This window comes from Carlito syrichta, unplaced genomic scaffold, assembly GCF_000164805.1.
Source record: "Carlito syrichta isolate Samal-C Ts95f unplaced genomic scaffold, Tarsius_syrichta-2.0.1 Scaffold314725, whole genome shotgun sequence".
NCBI classification, from domain to species: Eukaryota; Metazoa; Chordata; class Mammalia; order Primates; family Tarsiidae; genus Carlito; species Carlito syrichta.
Genome location: NW_007258821.1, coordinates 327,715 through 345,237, shown reverse-complemented (window position 1 = coordinate 345,237; position 17,523 = coordinate 327,715). Strand labels below are relative to the sequence as shown.

General features: G+C 41.2%; 1 protein-coding gene across 6 annotated transcripts in view; it reads left to right on the top strand.

The window, feature by feature from the left end:
• POGZ (pogo transposable element derived with ZNF domain) overlaps positions 1-17,523 on the top strand; it is a 43,917-nt gene that overhangs the window by 7,158 nt on the left and 19,236 nt on the right. For 2 of the 6 annotated variants that reach the window (XM_008071801.2, XM_008071802.2), the window contains 7 exons: positions 7,078-7,253; positions 8,853-8,961; positions 10,671-10,961; positions 11,039-11,257; positions 15,183-15,289; positions 15,959-16,296; positions 16,683-16,837. In XM_008071801.2, coding sequence (XP_008069992.1) covers positions 7,078-7,253; positions 8,853-8,961; positions 10,671-10,961; positions 11,039-11,257; positions 15,183-15,289; positions 15,959-16,296; positions 16,683-16,837 — 1,395 coding nt within the window. Of the gene's footprint in view, positions 1-6,889; positions 6,948-7,077; positions 7,254-8,852; positions 8,962-10,670; positions 10,962-11,038; positions 11,258-15,182; positions 15,290-15,958; positions 16,297-16,682; positions 16,838-17,523 lie in introns of those variants that run through there. The other 4 variants (XM_021719456.1, XM_021719455.1, XM_008071803.2 and 1 more) reach the window with 3 other exon arrangements.

Sequence of the window (17,523 nt, the reverse complement as noted above, 5' to 3'; positions counted from 1 at the left end):
CCACTCACCTCAGCCTCCCAAAGCACGGGATTACAGGCTGAGCCACTGAGCCCGGCCTAATTTTTTTTGATTTATTGTAGAGATGAGGTCTTACCAAGTTGCCCGGACGGGTCTTGAACCCGCGAACTTGGGCAATTCACTCACCTCGGCCTCCCAAAGCACGGGATTACAGGCTGAGTCACCGAGCCCAGCCGGGATATTATGTATTGATAAAAATCAATCTGTTAGCCTGTACACACCTCGTTGGTAGATACAAAATGCTCAGCAAAATGACCATGTTTTATGGCTATATTATACCACTTAAATAAAACCCATAAATAAATACAGCTAGAATATATATTATGTATGGAAATTATGTAGTAAAACTAGTTTTTAGAAACGCAAAAAAATGCTCATCATGATTTCAGGAGAGTGTTTGCCTTCTGGGAGGAAGACTGTGATTGGCAAAGAGGAGAAACACATGGATAGCACTTAACGATGGCCCAATCTTAAGCTGGGTGGTGGATTCAAGAGTGTTTGTCTTATCATTATGCTGTATAACTTAAATTTATGTAACATTTCATATGGGTCAAATGTTACATGATAAGCCAGACGTAGTAGCTCATACCTGTAATCCCAGCACTTTGGGAGGCAGAGGTGAGAGGACTGCCTGAGTCCAGGGGTTTGAGGCCAGCATGGATGTGGCGAGACCTCATTTCTATAATAAATAAAAAATTAGCCAGGTGTGGTGATGTGCACCTTTGGTTCCAGCTACTTGGAAGACTGATGTGGAAGGATCCCCTGAGCTGCAGGTTGAAGCCGCAGTGGCCATGAACATGCCACTGCACTCCAGGCTGGGCAACAGAGTGAGATGCTGACTCAAAAAAAAAAAAAAAAAAGTTACACAATAAAGATAATTAAAAAAAAAAATCAGTTGGGGGCATAATTTTTCCTGTATTCCACAATACCTGTTCTGTAGAGGAGGTGATGGTTGATTAAAAAATATATATGTGTGTGAGAGCTGGATGTGGTGGCTCATGCCTGTAGTCCCAGCACTTTGGGAGACAAAGGTGAGAGGATTGCCTGAGCCTAGGGGTTCAAGACCAGCCTGGGCAACTTGGTGAGACCCTGTCTCTATAATAAATTTTAAAAAAATTAGCCAGGCGTAGTGGCACATACCTGTGGTTCCAGCTACTTGGGAGACTGAGGCGCAAGGATCACCTGAGCCCAGCAGGTTGAGTCTGCGGTGGCCATGAGCATGCCACTGCACTCCAACCTTGGCAGCAGAGTGAGACTCTGACTCAAAAGAAGTCTCTTAAAAGTGGGTAAAGGACCCGATAGATCTTTCTCCAAGATATACACATAGCCAGTAAGCACATTAAAATATGCTCAACATCATTGATCACTAAGGAAATGTACTTCAAAAATAGTGAGATACTACTTCACACCCACTAAGATGGCTATAATTAAAAAGTCATTTTATTATTACGGACAATAGTGTATGTTGTCAAGACTATGGAGAAATTGCAACTGGGTGTGTTGGCTCATGCCTCTAATCCCAGCACTTTGGGAGGCCGAAGTGGGAGGATTGCTTGAGCCCACGAGTTTGAGACCAGCTTAGGCAATATAGCGAGACCTTGTCTCTACAAAAAAATCAAAAAATTAGCTGGATGTGGTGGCACACACCTGTAGTCCCTGCTTGGGAGGCTGAGTGGAAGGATCATCTGAGCCCAGGAGATAGAGGCTCCAGTGAAGTGTGATTGTGCCTGTACACTCTAGCCTGGGCAACAGAGTGAGATCCTGACTCAAGGGGAAAAAAAATTAAAGAATGTGAAGAAATTGGAACAGTCTTTTTTTTTGAGTTGGAGTCTCACTCTGTCACCCAGACTGGAGTGCAGTGGCCACTCCCGGCCACCGCACCCTTGCTCGACTCCAGCGATCCTTCTGCCTCAGCCTTCCAAGTCGCCGGAATTACAGGCATGTGCTACCACGCCTGGCTGATTTTTTGATTTATTGTAGAGATGAAGTCTCGCTGCCCAGGCGGGTCTCGAACCCGCGGGCTCAGGCAATCCATTCACCTCAGCCTCCCAAAGGCGCGGGATTACAGGCTGAGCCACCGAGCCCGGCTGGAACAGTCTTATATTGTTGGTGAGAGTGTAAAATGGTGTGGCCAGTTTGGAAAAAAAGGGCAGTTTCTCAAAAAGTTAACAGAGTTAACATATAACCCAGCAGTTCTATTTTTGCTACATAATCAAGAGAATGGAAAACGTGCTCACACAAAAACTTGTGCAAGAGTGTTCATAGTCATATTGTTTGTTATAGCCAAAAAATGAATGCAGTCTACATGTCTATCAGTAAGTGGGTGAACAAAGTGTGTTATATCAAAGAACTGAATATTATTAGGCCATAAAATGGAGTGAAATACTGATACATGCTACAACATGTAGGGAGCTTGAAAACATGCTAAGAGAAAGAAATCACACACAAAAGATCACATATTACAGTTTCATTTATATAAAACATCTTGAATAGGCAAATTCATAGAGACAAGATTAGTGTTTGCCAGGGGCTGGGGAGAGGTGAGAATGGGCAATAAATACTAATGGACATGGATATTTCTTTGGGATGATGAAAATATTCTGGAATTTAATAACAGTGAACCCCTGAATTGTCCACTTTATTTTTAATTTTTATTTTATTATTTTTTGGGGGGGTCAGGGCCTTACTTTGGAGTAAGGCTGGAGTATAGTGGCACGATTACAGCTCACTGCAACCTCGACCTCCAGGGCTCAGGTGATCCTTCCCCCTCAGCCTCCTGAGTAGTTGGGACTACAGGCACATGCCACCACACACAGTTGATTTTTTTGTAGAGGTGAGGTCTTGCTATGTGCCCAGGCTGGTTTCGAACTCCTGGGCTGAAGTAATCTTCCTGGCTCAACCTCCCAAAGTGGCGGGATTTACAGGCATGAGCCACTGTGCTTGACCTGAATTGTGCATTTGAAATGGGTGATATATGGTTTATATCTCAATAAGGCTGGGTTTGGGGTTTTTTGTATTTTGTTTTTAAGAAAGTATCAGGAATAAAATTTTGGAACATTTTTACTATTCTTTTTGATGTTTTTCAGAATCTACTACCTAGCATTTGTAAATAATTCCTGTAGTTCTGACTGATCATATGTTTGCATAGGAGAGAAACATGAAGTGAAATAAACTATTGCATAATTCTGAACTCTGGATGATGTGAATTTAATGTTATAAATTTCTTACTGTATAGCTAGTTAGGACTTTCGGTTCCTATTGTATTTATCATTTTTTCTCTGGGCTTTAATGGTGTTTAAGTAAACTTAAAAGAATGAAGTAATCAAAATCAAGACCTCCAGATTGGCAAAATAGATGGTATTTTGTGAGAGGAGCTGCTGGATCTCCTTCCCTTATTTAATTAATTTATTGCTGTAGTGTCCCTAGTTGGAGAGTAAACTAGAGGCAGGGAATTGGTTAGATAATTCTTTAGTTTTTAAGATAGTGTGCCGAGTACTGTTATGATGCATGAAGCTTAGAAGAAAACTCGTGGGATTCAGTGTTGAGCTGGTGGATTGTTTTGTTTTGTTCTGAGTTCTTGGTTTTTTGTTTTTGAAATAGGATTTCACTGTGTTAACCAGGCTGGACTCAACTCCTGGGCTCAAGCAATCTCTCGCCTCAGCCTCCTAAGTAGCTGGTACTACAGGTGCATACTACTGCACCTGGCTGAATAATTCAATATTTAAAGGCTTTTTTTTTTTTTTTTTGAGTTGGAGTCTCACTCTGTCACTCAGGCTTGAGGGCAGTGGCACGCTGCTCGCCATCACAGTCTCAACCTGCTTGGGCTCCTGCAATCCTTCTGCCTCAGACTTCCAAGTAGCCAGAACTACAGGCATGTACTACCACGCCCAGCTAGTTTTTGGTTTATTGTAGAGACAAAGTCTCGCCAAGTGACCTGAGTGGGTCTCGAACCACGGGCTCAGGCAATCCTGTTGCCTCAGCCTACCAAAGTGCTGGGATTGCAGGCTGAGCCACAGAGCCCGGCCTTTAAAGGCTTTTTTAAAGCCAGGAGCTCTTACTGCCTTTTCCATTCTCCGGAAATAGACCCTTGTAAAGCATTTGAATAGTCAGAATTTTTTAAAACAAAGATTTAATAAGATTTCAGAAATCTTTAAAAATTCTTCTCATAATTACGTATACTTTAATTAACCCAGCGTGACTTGCTATATGCTAGCTTTTACTTTTCATTGACTTGTGAACCTAATCTAGGCTTAAAAACCGACCTTTTCTGTTTGTACCATATTTTTGAAAAAGTTCTAACAATACATCAAAATTCAAACATGACCTTGTTATAAAAGACAATATTTGCAAAAAAAGCTGCTGACATTATTTGTAAGAGTGGAGCATGTACAGATTCCATGAGAATCTGGTCTGTCTTTGCTAATGCTGGTAAATTTCACATAAATGTTAAAAAAAAAACCTCCATCTTTCTCTTCCTGTGTTTATTAATACTTGGAATCTTGAGACAGCATTTATCTAAAAAAGAATTTGAGCCGGGTTCGGTGGCTCAGCCTGTAATCCCGCGCCTTTGGGAGGCTGAGGTGAGTGGATTGCCTGAGCCCACGGGTTCGAGACCTGCCTGGGCAGCAACCTCATCTCTACAATAAATCAAAAAATCAGCCGGGCGTGGTAGCGCACGCCTGTAATTCCGGCTACTTGGAAGGCTGAGGCGGAAGGATCGCCGGAGCCCAGCAGGTCGAGGCTGTGGTGGCCGGGAGCAGCCACTGCACTCCAGTCTGGGCGACAGAGTGAGACTCCAACTCAACAAAAAAAAAAAAAAGAAAGAATTTGGGTGCTTAAGGCAAATAAGAGATAATTTTTTTTTCTCTTGTTCTAGGAGTGAAAATAATGACTAGAAACATTCATTTTTGCTTAGTATTTTTCAACTATAAATTTCAAAGGGCTAAAAAGACGATTGGGGAATCTATAGAGTAGAAGACTGAAGACTTAACAGTCCATCAGTTGCATTTTCTAGTCCTTCTGTAACTGGATTCAAACAAATGCTTTGGAAAAGACAGTTGTAAATCTGAATTCTGACTGGTATTATTGAAGAATTTTAATTTTTAGGAGTGATGATGGTAGATGCAATTCTTTCTCTTTGTATGAAGTTCTTGTAGAAATACATACTGAACCGTTTACAAATGATAGAACTTGTTTCAAAATAATATGGAAGACTAGGTGTGGTGGCTGCACTATGGGAGGCCAAGATGAGAGGATTGACTGAGCCCACGGGTTCGAGACCAGCCTGGGCTACGTGGTGAGACCTCATCTCTACAATAAATAAATAAAAATCAGCCAGATGTAGTGGTGCTCATCTGTGGTTCCAGCTACTTGGAAGGCTGAGGCGGAAGGATAGCCTGATCCCGGCAGGTTGAGACCGCAGTGACTGTGAGTGTGCCACTGCACTCCAGCCTGGGTGACAGAGTGTGACTCCAACTCAAAAAATATATATATAGAAACTGGTAATTGGGTAGGAGGTATAGATGAAATAAGATTGGTCATTAATTAATAATTGTTGAAGCTGGGTGATGGGTATGTGGGGGTTCACTATAGTGTTTTATTTTTATATATGTTTGAACTGCTCCATAATAAAACATTAAAAAAAATTTTTTTTATGCAGTCAGTAAATTGCCAGTATAGTTAGCATAGATAGAACTTATTGAAGTTTTTGGTTTTGTTTATCCGTCAACCTCTACAATCACTATAGTTTGCTGACCCAGTAGCTGAGAGTCTAATCCACTGATGGGCTCTCAATTTTGGGGAAAGTGTGGAACAGCCACTGTTGGCCCATTTATAGTCACCTGTATGCCCACTCTTTGGTGGTCTAGCTTTGCAGTGACTTCATCTGTCCAGTAAAGCATCCATTTCAGAGGGACCCATCCCATTCAGGTGATTTGGAGTAAAATATTTTGCTTGAATCTTTGGCCTAGGTATATTGGCTTTCTGAAATTTTGTCTGGTTTTGAGTACTCTTTGTAAATCAGGAAACTTATTAATGAATGATTTTTGAACCAAATGTAGTGAAATAGAGAACTTAAAAATATTTGTAGGACTGGACATAGTGGCTCACACCTGTAATCACAGTACTTTGGGAGGCTGAGGCAGGAAGATTGCTTGAGGCCAGGAGTTCGAGGCTGCAGTGAGCTATGATTGTACCACTGCACTCCAGCCTGAGTGAGAGAGTGAGACCCTGTCTCTTAAAACAAACACACACACACACACACACACACACACACACACACACACACACACTTTTCTCACAAATGAAAAGAATATATTTTAATGTTAACCTACCCAGCTTATTAATATTTACTTATTCATAAATGAATCTTTATCTTCTGAAGTCATGTCATTTCATTGGTGTTAGTTTTTGACCGTGTCTTCTATCTATCAGCCCTGATAACATAAAGAGAAAGAAGGTAAGTAACCCGCCAGTCTCTTTGTTTTAATGTCTATAAAACACAATGGTTGTTTATAAAAGACAATGATTGTTGCATTTCTCAGATTTGACTAACTAGAAAGAGATACTATTCTTTATATTTTGTATACTTCCTGAATTAATTTGTTGATTTACATTCCTCTTTTTAAAAAATAAAGAGCGATTAGCTAACCACAAATTGCATTCTGATAAAATAGGTTTTGCTAGTTAAAATATATAAAAGGATGTACATATTCTTTTGTTCTGCTGATTTGGTTTGGGGAGATTATGTGTGGTCACTTAAATTCACAAAGTCAAAGTGATAGCCGCATAGAAGTCTTAATGTGTCTTTCATCCCTAGTTAAGACATGGATGAGATGTTAGTGAACCTTTCCTACCCACCTGTTTTTCTGTTAGTTGTAGATTTGGGTGAAGCTTAAATTTTTGGTGAGTTTGGTGACATTATACCTGAGGTGAGTGGCAGTCTTGGATATTTTGATATCTGGGGCACCATTTCTTATCTGAGACCATAAAGTTTCTTATAAAATGTGGATTTAACATTGTTTCTAACATTCCTTTTTTTTTCTCCCTTTTGTTCTATAGCTGGCAATCCCTTGGTCCAACAAGGTGGGCAGCCACTCATCCTGACCCAGAATCCAGCTCCAGGTCTGGGCACAATGGTTACTCAACCAGTATTGAGGCCTGTCCAGGTCATGCAGAATGCCAATCATGTGACTAGTTCCCCTGTGGCCTCACAACCAATATTTATCACTACACAGGTGAGTAGGACTCTGACTTCTAGGCTTGGTAGAGAAGGAGAGAAAGACCATATGAACTCTAGAGGCACAAACTTAGGGTCTTGGCATTGTTAGAACTGGTTCTAGGTCTTGTCTTTTGACCTGGCTTTCTCATTTACTGTTCTGTAATTTGATGCTGACTGTAGAAAAGCCAGCATGGCATCATAGTTGGCTAATTTCCTCTTTATTCCCCTCAGAAGTGAATTAAGTGGTTTCGTTAAGGTCTAGGTAGAAATTAGTGGGAAAGCTTGGATTAGGAAGTCTTAACACTTGCTCTCAGGGCTTCTTGCTCTTTGCTTGGGCTGCTTTTCTTCACAAGGAGTAAGTTTGTTGAGTTTTTTAGATCTAGTCCTTTGCGCTTGGACGTCCCTCTGAGGGGACATCATAAATCTAGCAAATCACTTGGATGCCCCCCTTGGCGAACATAAAGAGATTGCTGGTGATTATGCAGGACAAACTTATGCAAGTGCAGATTTTTCAAAAATTTATGTTTCCTTAAATTTTTCCATTCAAATTGCACAAAAAGACAAAGAGATGGAATATATACTGACATGTGATCTGTCAACTGAGAAGTGGTTTTCAGGCATCGTGATTGCATCCTTCCGCATCTTCTTCGAACAACAGACTGGACAATAAATTACTTATATTAATTTGGAAGGAAGAAAACAAGATTGCATTGTCTGCTCAAATAGAAAAACACTAGGTGGAAGACATCCAACAAATTGCTATTGCACAACATGTATCAGTGAACCTGACATACATGTCTGTGACCGTTTCGTATGCTACCATATATTAGAAAAATATGAGACATAAAATTTTTATTTCTTTTTCATAAATAAGTTTCTCAAAGTCCAAAATTCCTTTGTAAGCCAAATATCATTACAATAAAATAACTGGTTCCAATGCCATACTATTTAATATGCAGTGATTCATGTTTCACTATTTCATAAAAAAGTGCAGTTGAGTTGCTGGTAGGTGATTCGTGAGGTGTGTCTGAGTGCAAAGGACTAGGATATGAAATTGGTGAAGTGCTTGGAGGCCGTTGGAAGACAAGGAAGATGACTTATTTGATTTAATGTGGTAAAGTTGAAAGCCTAATTTGAAATAGAGATTCTAAAGGCAAACGCTTCTATTTGACTGTTACTTTCTGAGTTACATACTCTTCTATTATAAATTTGCCAGCGACTATAGCCTTTGAAGTAGATCTTGGGAATGGTTTCTTATGTTTGGGTATATGTTGACTCACTCCAGTGAGTCTTGTTCATCTTTTTTCCCCTCCTAACTTTTAGCAGTTTAGGGGTCCAGTCTGTGGATAAGACTTTTTTTAAGCTGAGGCGCTCTTAAGTCAGGAAATAGGTTTTCATTTTTGTTCATTCATGCCAAAGCTTGTTCTTCAGTTTTGATATTTTGTCCCTTAAAACTTTGCCAGGATGTCCTGAATTTTCCATCTCAGTCATTTAAAAGCTCTAACGCTGGAGAAAATCATTAAGTTAGAGTGTGGGAGTTCTTTTTTTAAAAATATATTTCTTTGTTAGTGTTAGTTGGTCTCTATGTTAAAGATCATTTTGCTTTTTAATACAGGGATTTCCTGTAAGGAATGTCCGGCCTGTGCAAAATGCAATGAATCAGGTTGGAATTGTGCTGAACGTACAGCAAGGCCAAACGGTTAGACCAATTACACTAGTCCCAGGTAAGGAAAAATGTCTATTCATTTGGAATAAACGGGCATTTGGAAAATTTGTTTTTATTGTCTCAAAATCCTCTAGGTCATTTAAAAAGTATATTTAAAGAAAACCTAAAAATATAAAAATTGTAGTGATTTAAGCCCAATTTTTAAGAAAACTGTTTCTAACCTTTGGCCAGGGTGGTGGTTTTATTTATTTGTTCAGCTTTTCACCACCCTTCATGAGGTAGTTAAAACAGAATTTATAGTCATTTTTCTGTAACTGATATTTAGTCAGCTATTAAATTTATTATCCTGAGGAATGTTATTAATACAAACTCCCAAATCCCATATCCCTTATACATCTCCTCATTTCCCTGGTAGGATTATAAACATTATTTTCCTTTAACTTTATAGCATAGATTTTAGATACAAATTAGATAAATGATAAATTCACAGATAAATACTACCAATTACTAGGGGTTTTTTTTTGAGTTCGAGTCTCACTCTTGTTGTCCAAACTGGAGTGCAGTGGTACAGTCACAGCTCACTGCAGCCTTGACCTCCTGAGTTTAGGCAATCCTTCCACCTCAGCCTCCTTAAATAGTTGGGACTACAGGTATACACCATCATGCCCAGCTAGTTTTTGTTGTTGTTGTTGTTGTTGTTTTTGTAGAGACGGGGTCTTGCTATATTGCCCAGGCTGGACTTGAATTCCTGGGCTCAAACAGTTCTCTTATCCTGGCCTCCCAAAGTGCCGGGATTACAAATGTGAGCTACCACATTCAGCTTAGATAGTATTTTCCCTAATTTTTAAAATTTAGTATGTGTAAATTTCCTGCAGTTCAGACCAAAAGAGAATAATTGTTTGAAAGGGTATGTATTTAGCTCATTTTCCTAAGGTTTTTGGTTTTTTTGTTCTTAAGCCCACAGAGCTTTTTTTTGGCCCTCTGGTCAGCTTACTCTGTCACATTCTGGTATTTTAAAAATATTTCTCAGTGAAATTGTTTACAGTTGAGCCAAGAGACATTCTCCTTTGGGACATCCTAGTTTGATGGTATAGTCTGTCTTTTATATGAGAGAATGGAAGACTCTTTCACATTCTGAAAAAGGATTCCTTTTTTCAGGACCGACTCTGCTGTTTGGCATATGTGTACTCATATAAAAGAGTAGTATGATAAGATATTTTGGGAGGAGTTAATGGGAATCTTCTTCAATTTAATGTTTTTAGGTTACCTAGGCTAATATCCTTAGTCACCTCGAATACCTACTGCTTTCTTAGTGTTTTGTTTTGTTTTTTTGAGTCCATGTCTCTGTCACCCAGGCTGGAGTGCAGTGATATGCTCATGGCCACCACAACCTCCACCTGCTAGGCTCCAGTGATCCTTCCTCCTCAGCCTGCTTAGTAGCTGGAACCACAATTTAGCTGATTTTTTTTTTTTTTTTTTTTTTTTGTAGAGATGAGGTCTCACCATGTTGTTCAAGCCGGTCTTGAACCCCTGAGCTCAGTCAGTCCTCTCGCCTCCGCCTCCCACAGTGTTGTGATTACAGGCGTGAACCCCTGTGCCCAGCTGCTTTCTAAGTCTATGCTACTCTTGGTAACCTCTGATGATCACCCATCAGTTTGGGGAAATAATCTTTTTCTATTCTAGTGTTTCCAGTAAAGGTAGGGAGAATGCATTGTAGGCGAGCTCATTGACCAAGATTTGGTACTTTTCTTTGTCTCTCTCTTAAAGCCCCAGGTACCCAGTTTGTTAAGCCGACAGTTGGAGTCCCACAAGTATTCTCTCAGATGACCCCAGTGAGGCCAGGCTCCACCATGCCTGTGAGGCCCACTACTAATACCTTCACCACTGTCATCCCAGCCACTCTCACTATTCGAAGCACCGTCCCACAGTCCCAGTCGCAGCAGACTAAGTCCACTCCCAGCACTTCCACCACTCCCACTGCCACACAGCCAACCTCGCTGGGGCAGCTAGCTGTTCAGCCTCCAGGCCAGTCCAACCAGACTACGAATCCCAAGCTCGGTAAGACTTGGGAAGAGCTGGCAGTGCTAGGATGGGGTGGTGGGTGCAGGACAACAATTATCACTTGGTCACCATAGCTCCCTCCTTCCCCTCTCCACCTGCAGTGAGCATCGCCAGTTTTGTCACTGTGAAGCGACCTGGCGTTACAGGTGAAAATAGCAATGAAGTGGCCAAATTGGTGAATACCCTTAACACCATCCCTTCCCTGGGCCAGAGTCCTGGGCCAGTGGTGGTATCCAACAACAGCTCTGCCCATGGCTCTCAGAGAACCAGTGGACCTGAGTCTTCAATGAAAGGTACAGTAACTTGAAAGACCCTCAGTCTTTCAAAAACATTAATAAGAATTTGGTGTATCAGAACTTTATACTTTGAAATAGATAAACTAGAATACAATTGCTATAATCTGTTTTCACAGACACTTTAGTGTAGTAAAGGGGATAGCCACTTGTAAAAAGTATAACTTAATCAGCTGCAAGGAATGTATGTAATTTTGCTTTGGGGATTAGTGAAATTGATTGATCAGAGATGAGTAGAGTAAACAAAGATAACTTGATGAAAGAGATGGGTTTCTGAACAAGGTTTTAAAGTTGGGATTCGGTAGAAAAAGATACAAGCATTAGGGTTTTCATTGGTCAGGACAGGGGTCGGCAAACTTTTTCCGTAAAAGGACTGGTAGTAAATATTTTAGGCTCTGTGTATAATGTAGTCTCTGTTGCAGCTCAGTCATCTGTGTTATTGTGGTGGGGAAGTAGCCACAGATGATATGCAAATGAATGAGCATAGTATGGCTGTGCTTCATTCAAAACTACTTATGGACTCTAAAATTTGAATTATTTTAATTTAATTTTATTTTTTTTTGAGTTGGAGTTTCACTCCGTTGCCCAGGCTGGAGTGCAGTAGTACACTCACGGCCACCCCAGCTTCAGCTTGCTGGGCTCCCGTGACCCTTCTGCCTCAGCCTTCCAAGTAGCTGGAACTATAGGCACGTGCTCCCAACCCCGGCTATTTTTTTTTTTTTATTTATTATAGAGGCGAGGTCTCACCAAGTTGCCTGGGCTGGTCTCGAACCCTTGGGCTCAGACAGTCCACTCGCCTCGGCCTCCCAAAGTGCTGGGATTACAGGCTGAGCCACCAAGCCTGACCTAAAGTTTGAATTTTATAGTTTTCATGTGTCAGAAAACTTAATTTTTAATTTTTTTTTTAAAGACAGAGTCTTGCTGTGTTGCTCAGGCTAGAGTGCAGTGGCACAGTTATGGCTTACTGTAACCTTGAACTTCAAGGCAATCTTTCTGTCTATACTTTCTGAATAGCTAGGACTACAGTCATGTACTACCACATCTGGCTAATTTTTAAATTTTTTTTGTAGAGATGGAATCTTAGTCTGTTGCCCAGGCTCCTCTCAAACTCCTAGCCTCAAGTGATCTTCTTGCTGCAGACTCCCAAAGTGCTGAGATTACAGACATAAGCCAGTGTGCCCAGTCTATTCTATTTCAACCATTTAAAAATGTAAAAATCGTTAATAGATAGCATGTGTTGGGAATACTGGATATCCACATCCAAAGGTGTAAAAGTTGGATCTTACCTTTCACCAAATACAAAAATTAACTCAAAATGGATCAAAGGCCTAAACCTAAGAACTAAAACTACAGAACTCTTAGAAGCAAATGTAGGGTGAAACCTTTATAATACTAGATTTGACAGTGATTTTTATTTATTGGATATAATACCAAAAGCACAGGTAAGAAACGACAAAGTAAAGTGAATTGCATCAAAATTTAAAATGTGTGCATCAAAGAACACTATCAATACAATGAGAAAACAAGCCACAGAATGGGAGAAAATATTTGCAAATATCGTATCTGATAATGGGTTAATATCCGGAATATGTGAAGAACTCGCTGGCTCATGCCTGTAATCCCAGCACTTTGGGAGGCTAAGGTGGGAGGATCACTTGAACCCAGGAGTTAGAGACCAGCTGGGGCAACTGGTAAGACCTTGTCTCTACAATTAAAAAAAAAATTAACTGGGTGTGGTGGTAAGCGCCTGCAGTTCCAACTACTTGGAAGGATCTCCTGAGCCCAGCAGGTGAAGGCTGCAGGAGCTGTGAGTGTGCCACTGCACTTCAACCTGGGCAACAGAATGAGACTCCAACGCAAACAAGCAAACAAAAAACACGCCAATAACTCAACAACGACAAAAACAAGCAACTCAATTAAAGCATGGGCAAAAGACTTAGACATTTCTCCAGAGGAAATTATAAATGGCCAGTAACCTATGAAAAGATGCTGAGCATCACTTATCATCAGGGAAATACAAATCAAAACCACACCAAGAAACCATCTCATACTCATTAGGGTGGCTACTATTAAAAAACCAGAAAATAGCAAATATTGGTGAGAATGTGGAGAAAACAGAACCTTATGCACTGTTGGTGGAAATGTTAAATGATGCAACCACTTTGGAAAAAGTATAGTAGTGCCTCAACAAATGAAAAATAGAATACCATATCCTGCAGGAACTCCACTTCTGGGTATATGCGGTCTGACAAGTACGCAAACTCATCCTAGAAAAGTGCTGTGTACCTCATTGCTGAATATCACTATGATCACCTTTGAAGTGCTCTCTGTGGGAGGCTATGCACTGACGCCAGTGCTTAGTCTACTCATCAAAGCAATTTTGGGACTGTTTCGGAAATGGCCATCAGAGCTGTCATCGTATTACCCTTGGTGTCCTAAATGTCATCAAAATGTCTTCCTTTGAGTATTTCCTTTATCTTCGGGTAAAGAAAAAAGTCATTTGGGACCAGATCGGGTGAGTAGGGAAGGTATCCCAGTACAGTTATCTGTTTACTGACTAAAAACTCCCTCACAGACAGGTGCTATATGAGCTGGTGTATTGCTGTGATGCAAGAGCTCCTTCGGGACCATTTTTGCACACACCTTTCTCATGCCAAGATTTTCAGTTAAGATTTTCCTGTTTCTCTGTTGATGTTTATTTGGTTTGCTGTGCTCCTCACAGTCAGCCAACGATCTGACACACAGTTTGACAAATTTTTGCAATGTTTTCATCAGTTCTGCTTGTTACTGGCCATCCTGACCTCTCTTCATCAGTAATGCTTTCTCTCTCCTCAGAAAAATATTTAATCTGTTTGTACACTGCCATTTTCTTCATGGCATTATCCCCATAAACTTGGACTAATCTGTCCCTGATTTCACTTCCATTCTTGCCAAGTTTAACAAATTTAATGTTTGTTCCTGGCTCTAATTCAAGCTCCTACATTCTCACAATGGCACATGAAAACATGCACCAACAATACTGAAGGCCACTCAGCAAGACACCGCCACGTGTCAACACAAACACAGCTGTGAGATACTGAGTTGTTTGTACAGTGCTGCCAACGCAAGCGCGTAGTGGCAAGTTCACAAACTTAATTGTCAGACCTCATGTACCCAAAAGAGTTGAAAGCAGAGACTAGAATGGACGCTGTGCACCCGTTTTCATAGCAGCAGCATTCATAGTAGCTGAAAGGTGAAAGCAACACAACTGTCCGTCAACTGATGAATGGATAAACAAAACCAGGTATACACATACAGTGATAATATGAGCCAGGCTTAAAAAAGAAAGGAGATTCTGACACATGCTGTAGCACGGTTCACCTTTAGGCCACCATACCAACTGAAATGTACCTGTCTCCAAGGGTTGAGGCACCTAGAGTAGGCAGATTTATAGAAACAGAAGATAGAGTGGTGGTTACTGGGGGCCGGGGGAGGGGAAAATGGAGTGTTGTTTTTTTAGTGGGTCTGGGGTTTCAGTTCTGCAAAACGAAAAGCGTTCTGGAGCTCTCACAACTGTGTGAATGTGCTTAACAGTACGAAAGTATACACTTAAAAATAGTTAAGATGGTAAATTTTGTTAGAGATACATATAAGCGCAATTTTTTAAAAGTCTTGCCTAACCAAAAAACAATGTAAAAGTCATTCTTGGCTTATAGGCCAAACAGAAACTGGCAGCTGGACTGGATTTGGTCTCAAGGCTGTGCTTTGCCGACCCTTGGCCTAAAGTTAGAATAGTAAAAGGAATACGTCTCCAACATGGTGATCTCTCATGCTTGCTTGCCCTTTGATATACCTCTCAGGGAGTGTTTGACCTTTTTCCAAAAGGTTAGTAATCTTTTTCCCATATTATCATATTAATCTTATCAATTCTTCTCACTTTTTCCAGTGACCTCTTCCATCCCAGTGTTTGACCTCCAGGATGGTGGACGGAAAATATGTCCACGGTGTAATGCTCAATTTCGTGTTACTGAAGCTTTGAGAGGTCACATGTGTGTAAGTGATATCACCTGTGATAGAGAGCCAGCTTAAGTGGCCACCGCTGATACCTTCATTAATATTGGAAGCTTGTGAAGCAGAGACTCTAAAAAGACTTGGAAGCTTTTTAAAGGGTTACTTTCTCTTGGTCTGTTTTAGAAGAGTACTTTGGAAGTGATAAGATACATTTAAAGACCCTCAAATAGATCAGAACATATGTGACCTTACTTCCTTATCATGTTAGATTTTGAAACCATACATGAGGACAGATTTATAGATAATAAGAGCGCAAACCACATTGGCCTCAGTTTGTTTTCTGTTAAGTGTTCCTTGGATGACTCAGGAGCTGTTACCCGGTTCCCATTTTTTTAACCTTTTCATTTTTTGGTATTAGTCCAGATACAAAGGTTGGAACTTCTTTTTCAGGGAGCTCAGAGACAGATTGTACTAGTGAATGGTTAAGGTATCTAAAACAAGCAGGAGGGAGAAGTACAAAGGCATGGTACTTGGGGTGGCATATGGCTGGATATAGACACTGGAAAAAGATTGAAACCTGGACACACTGAAGGGTGAACGCTGGGTGAGATACCTAAAACCAAACCGTTAGCAAAGAATGTTAGAGAGTTTAGGAGTTAGTACATTCTAACCCTCAGGATCACCAGAATGATCAGATGTCTTTCTTTATAGTACTGTTGCCCAGAAATGGTTGACTACCAGAAGAAAGGAAAGTCCCTGGATTCAGAACCCAGTGTCCCATCAGCAGCAAAGCCCCCATCCCCTGAGAAAACAGCTCCTGTTGCTTCCACACCCTCTTCTACACCTATTCCTGCTCTGTCACCACCTACCAAAGTACCAGAGCCAAATGAGAATGTGGGTGATGCCGTCCAGACCAAGCTCATTATGTTAGTAGATGACTTCTACTATGGACGGGATGGTGGCAAAGTAGCCCAGCTCACAAACTTCCCTAAGGTCGCCACATCTTTCCGATGCCCACATTGTACCAAAAGGCTAAAAAACAATATTCGGTAAGTGTTGAAGAGCCTTGGAGATTACCTTGGACAAGAGAAGACTTACGTTTTCTGATATATTCAGGTCTTCCTCTTAGGAGAATAGTCCTAACTATCACACAGTCTTGCTGGGGGTTATTAAATCAGTAGCTAGTACTATCGAAGGAGGTATTGTGGTAGTAGACTTAGGGCAGAGTAAAGGAAGCCAGTGCATCTCCTTTCACAGAACTCTCCTAGTTTTAAGAACCCATTATTTTTCTGGGCTCAGAAAAGGACTGTCCCAAGTAGGAAGTTCAGAGGTGAAGGGGAGCAGATCATGTTTGTTCTGTGATTCTACCACAGCCTATTTTTAAAAGGCTACTGAACTGTTGTTTTCTGTACTTTCTCTTTGTGCTGTGCCACAGATTCATGAACCATATGAAGCACCACGTAGAACTTGATCAGCAGAATGGTGAGGTGGATGGTCATACTATCTGCCAACACTGTTACCGTCAGTTTTCCACTCCCTTCCAACTCCAGTGCCACTTGGAAAATGTTCATAGTCCCTATGAATCTACTAGTAAGTTTGGAAACTCTTAAACTCTAGACGGATATCCCTTGCTCTTCACTGGTTGAATGGCGCGTGGTGGGGAGCCATTATATTTCTTTTTTTTTTTTTGAGTTGGAGTCTCACTCTGTCACCCAGACTGTAGTGCAGTGGCCGCTCCTGGCCACCGCAGCCTCCACCTGCTGGGCTCCGGCGATCCTTCCGCCTCAGCCTTCCAGGTAGCCAGAATTACAGGCATGCACTACCACACCCGGCTGATTTTTTGATTTATTGTAGAGATGAGGTCTTGCTGACCAGGCGGGTCTCGAACCCGCGGGCTCAGGTAATCCATTCACCTCAGCCTCCCAGAGGCGGGGGACTACAGGCTGAGCCACCGAGCCCGGCTTGATTTAATTTTTTAAATATTTTATTTTAAGGATGTGAGGTACAATTCAGGATTAGGTATACAAGTGAGTATCTTACGGGTAAAGTTTTGGCCTCCCTGTGGTCCCCACTTTGCCTGGTTTGAGATCAGGAACCCTTATTGGCGTTGCGTATCCACCCCCCACCCCAGCCGTATCCCGCTATGGACATCTATTTAGTTTCTTGAGACTGCTTTTCTGTTTTAATAATTGAAAAAAAAAAAGCCGGGCTTGGTGGCTCAGCCTGTAATCCCGCGCCTTTGGGAGGCTGAGGTGAGTGGATTGCCTGAGCCCGCG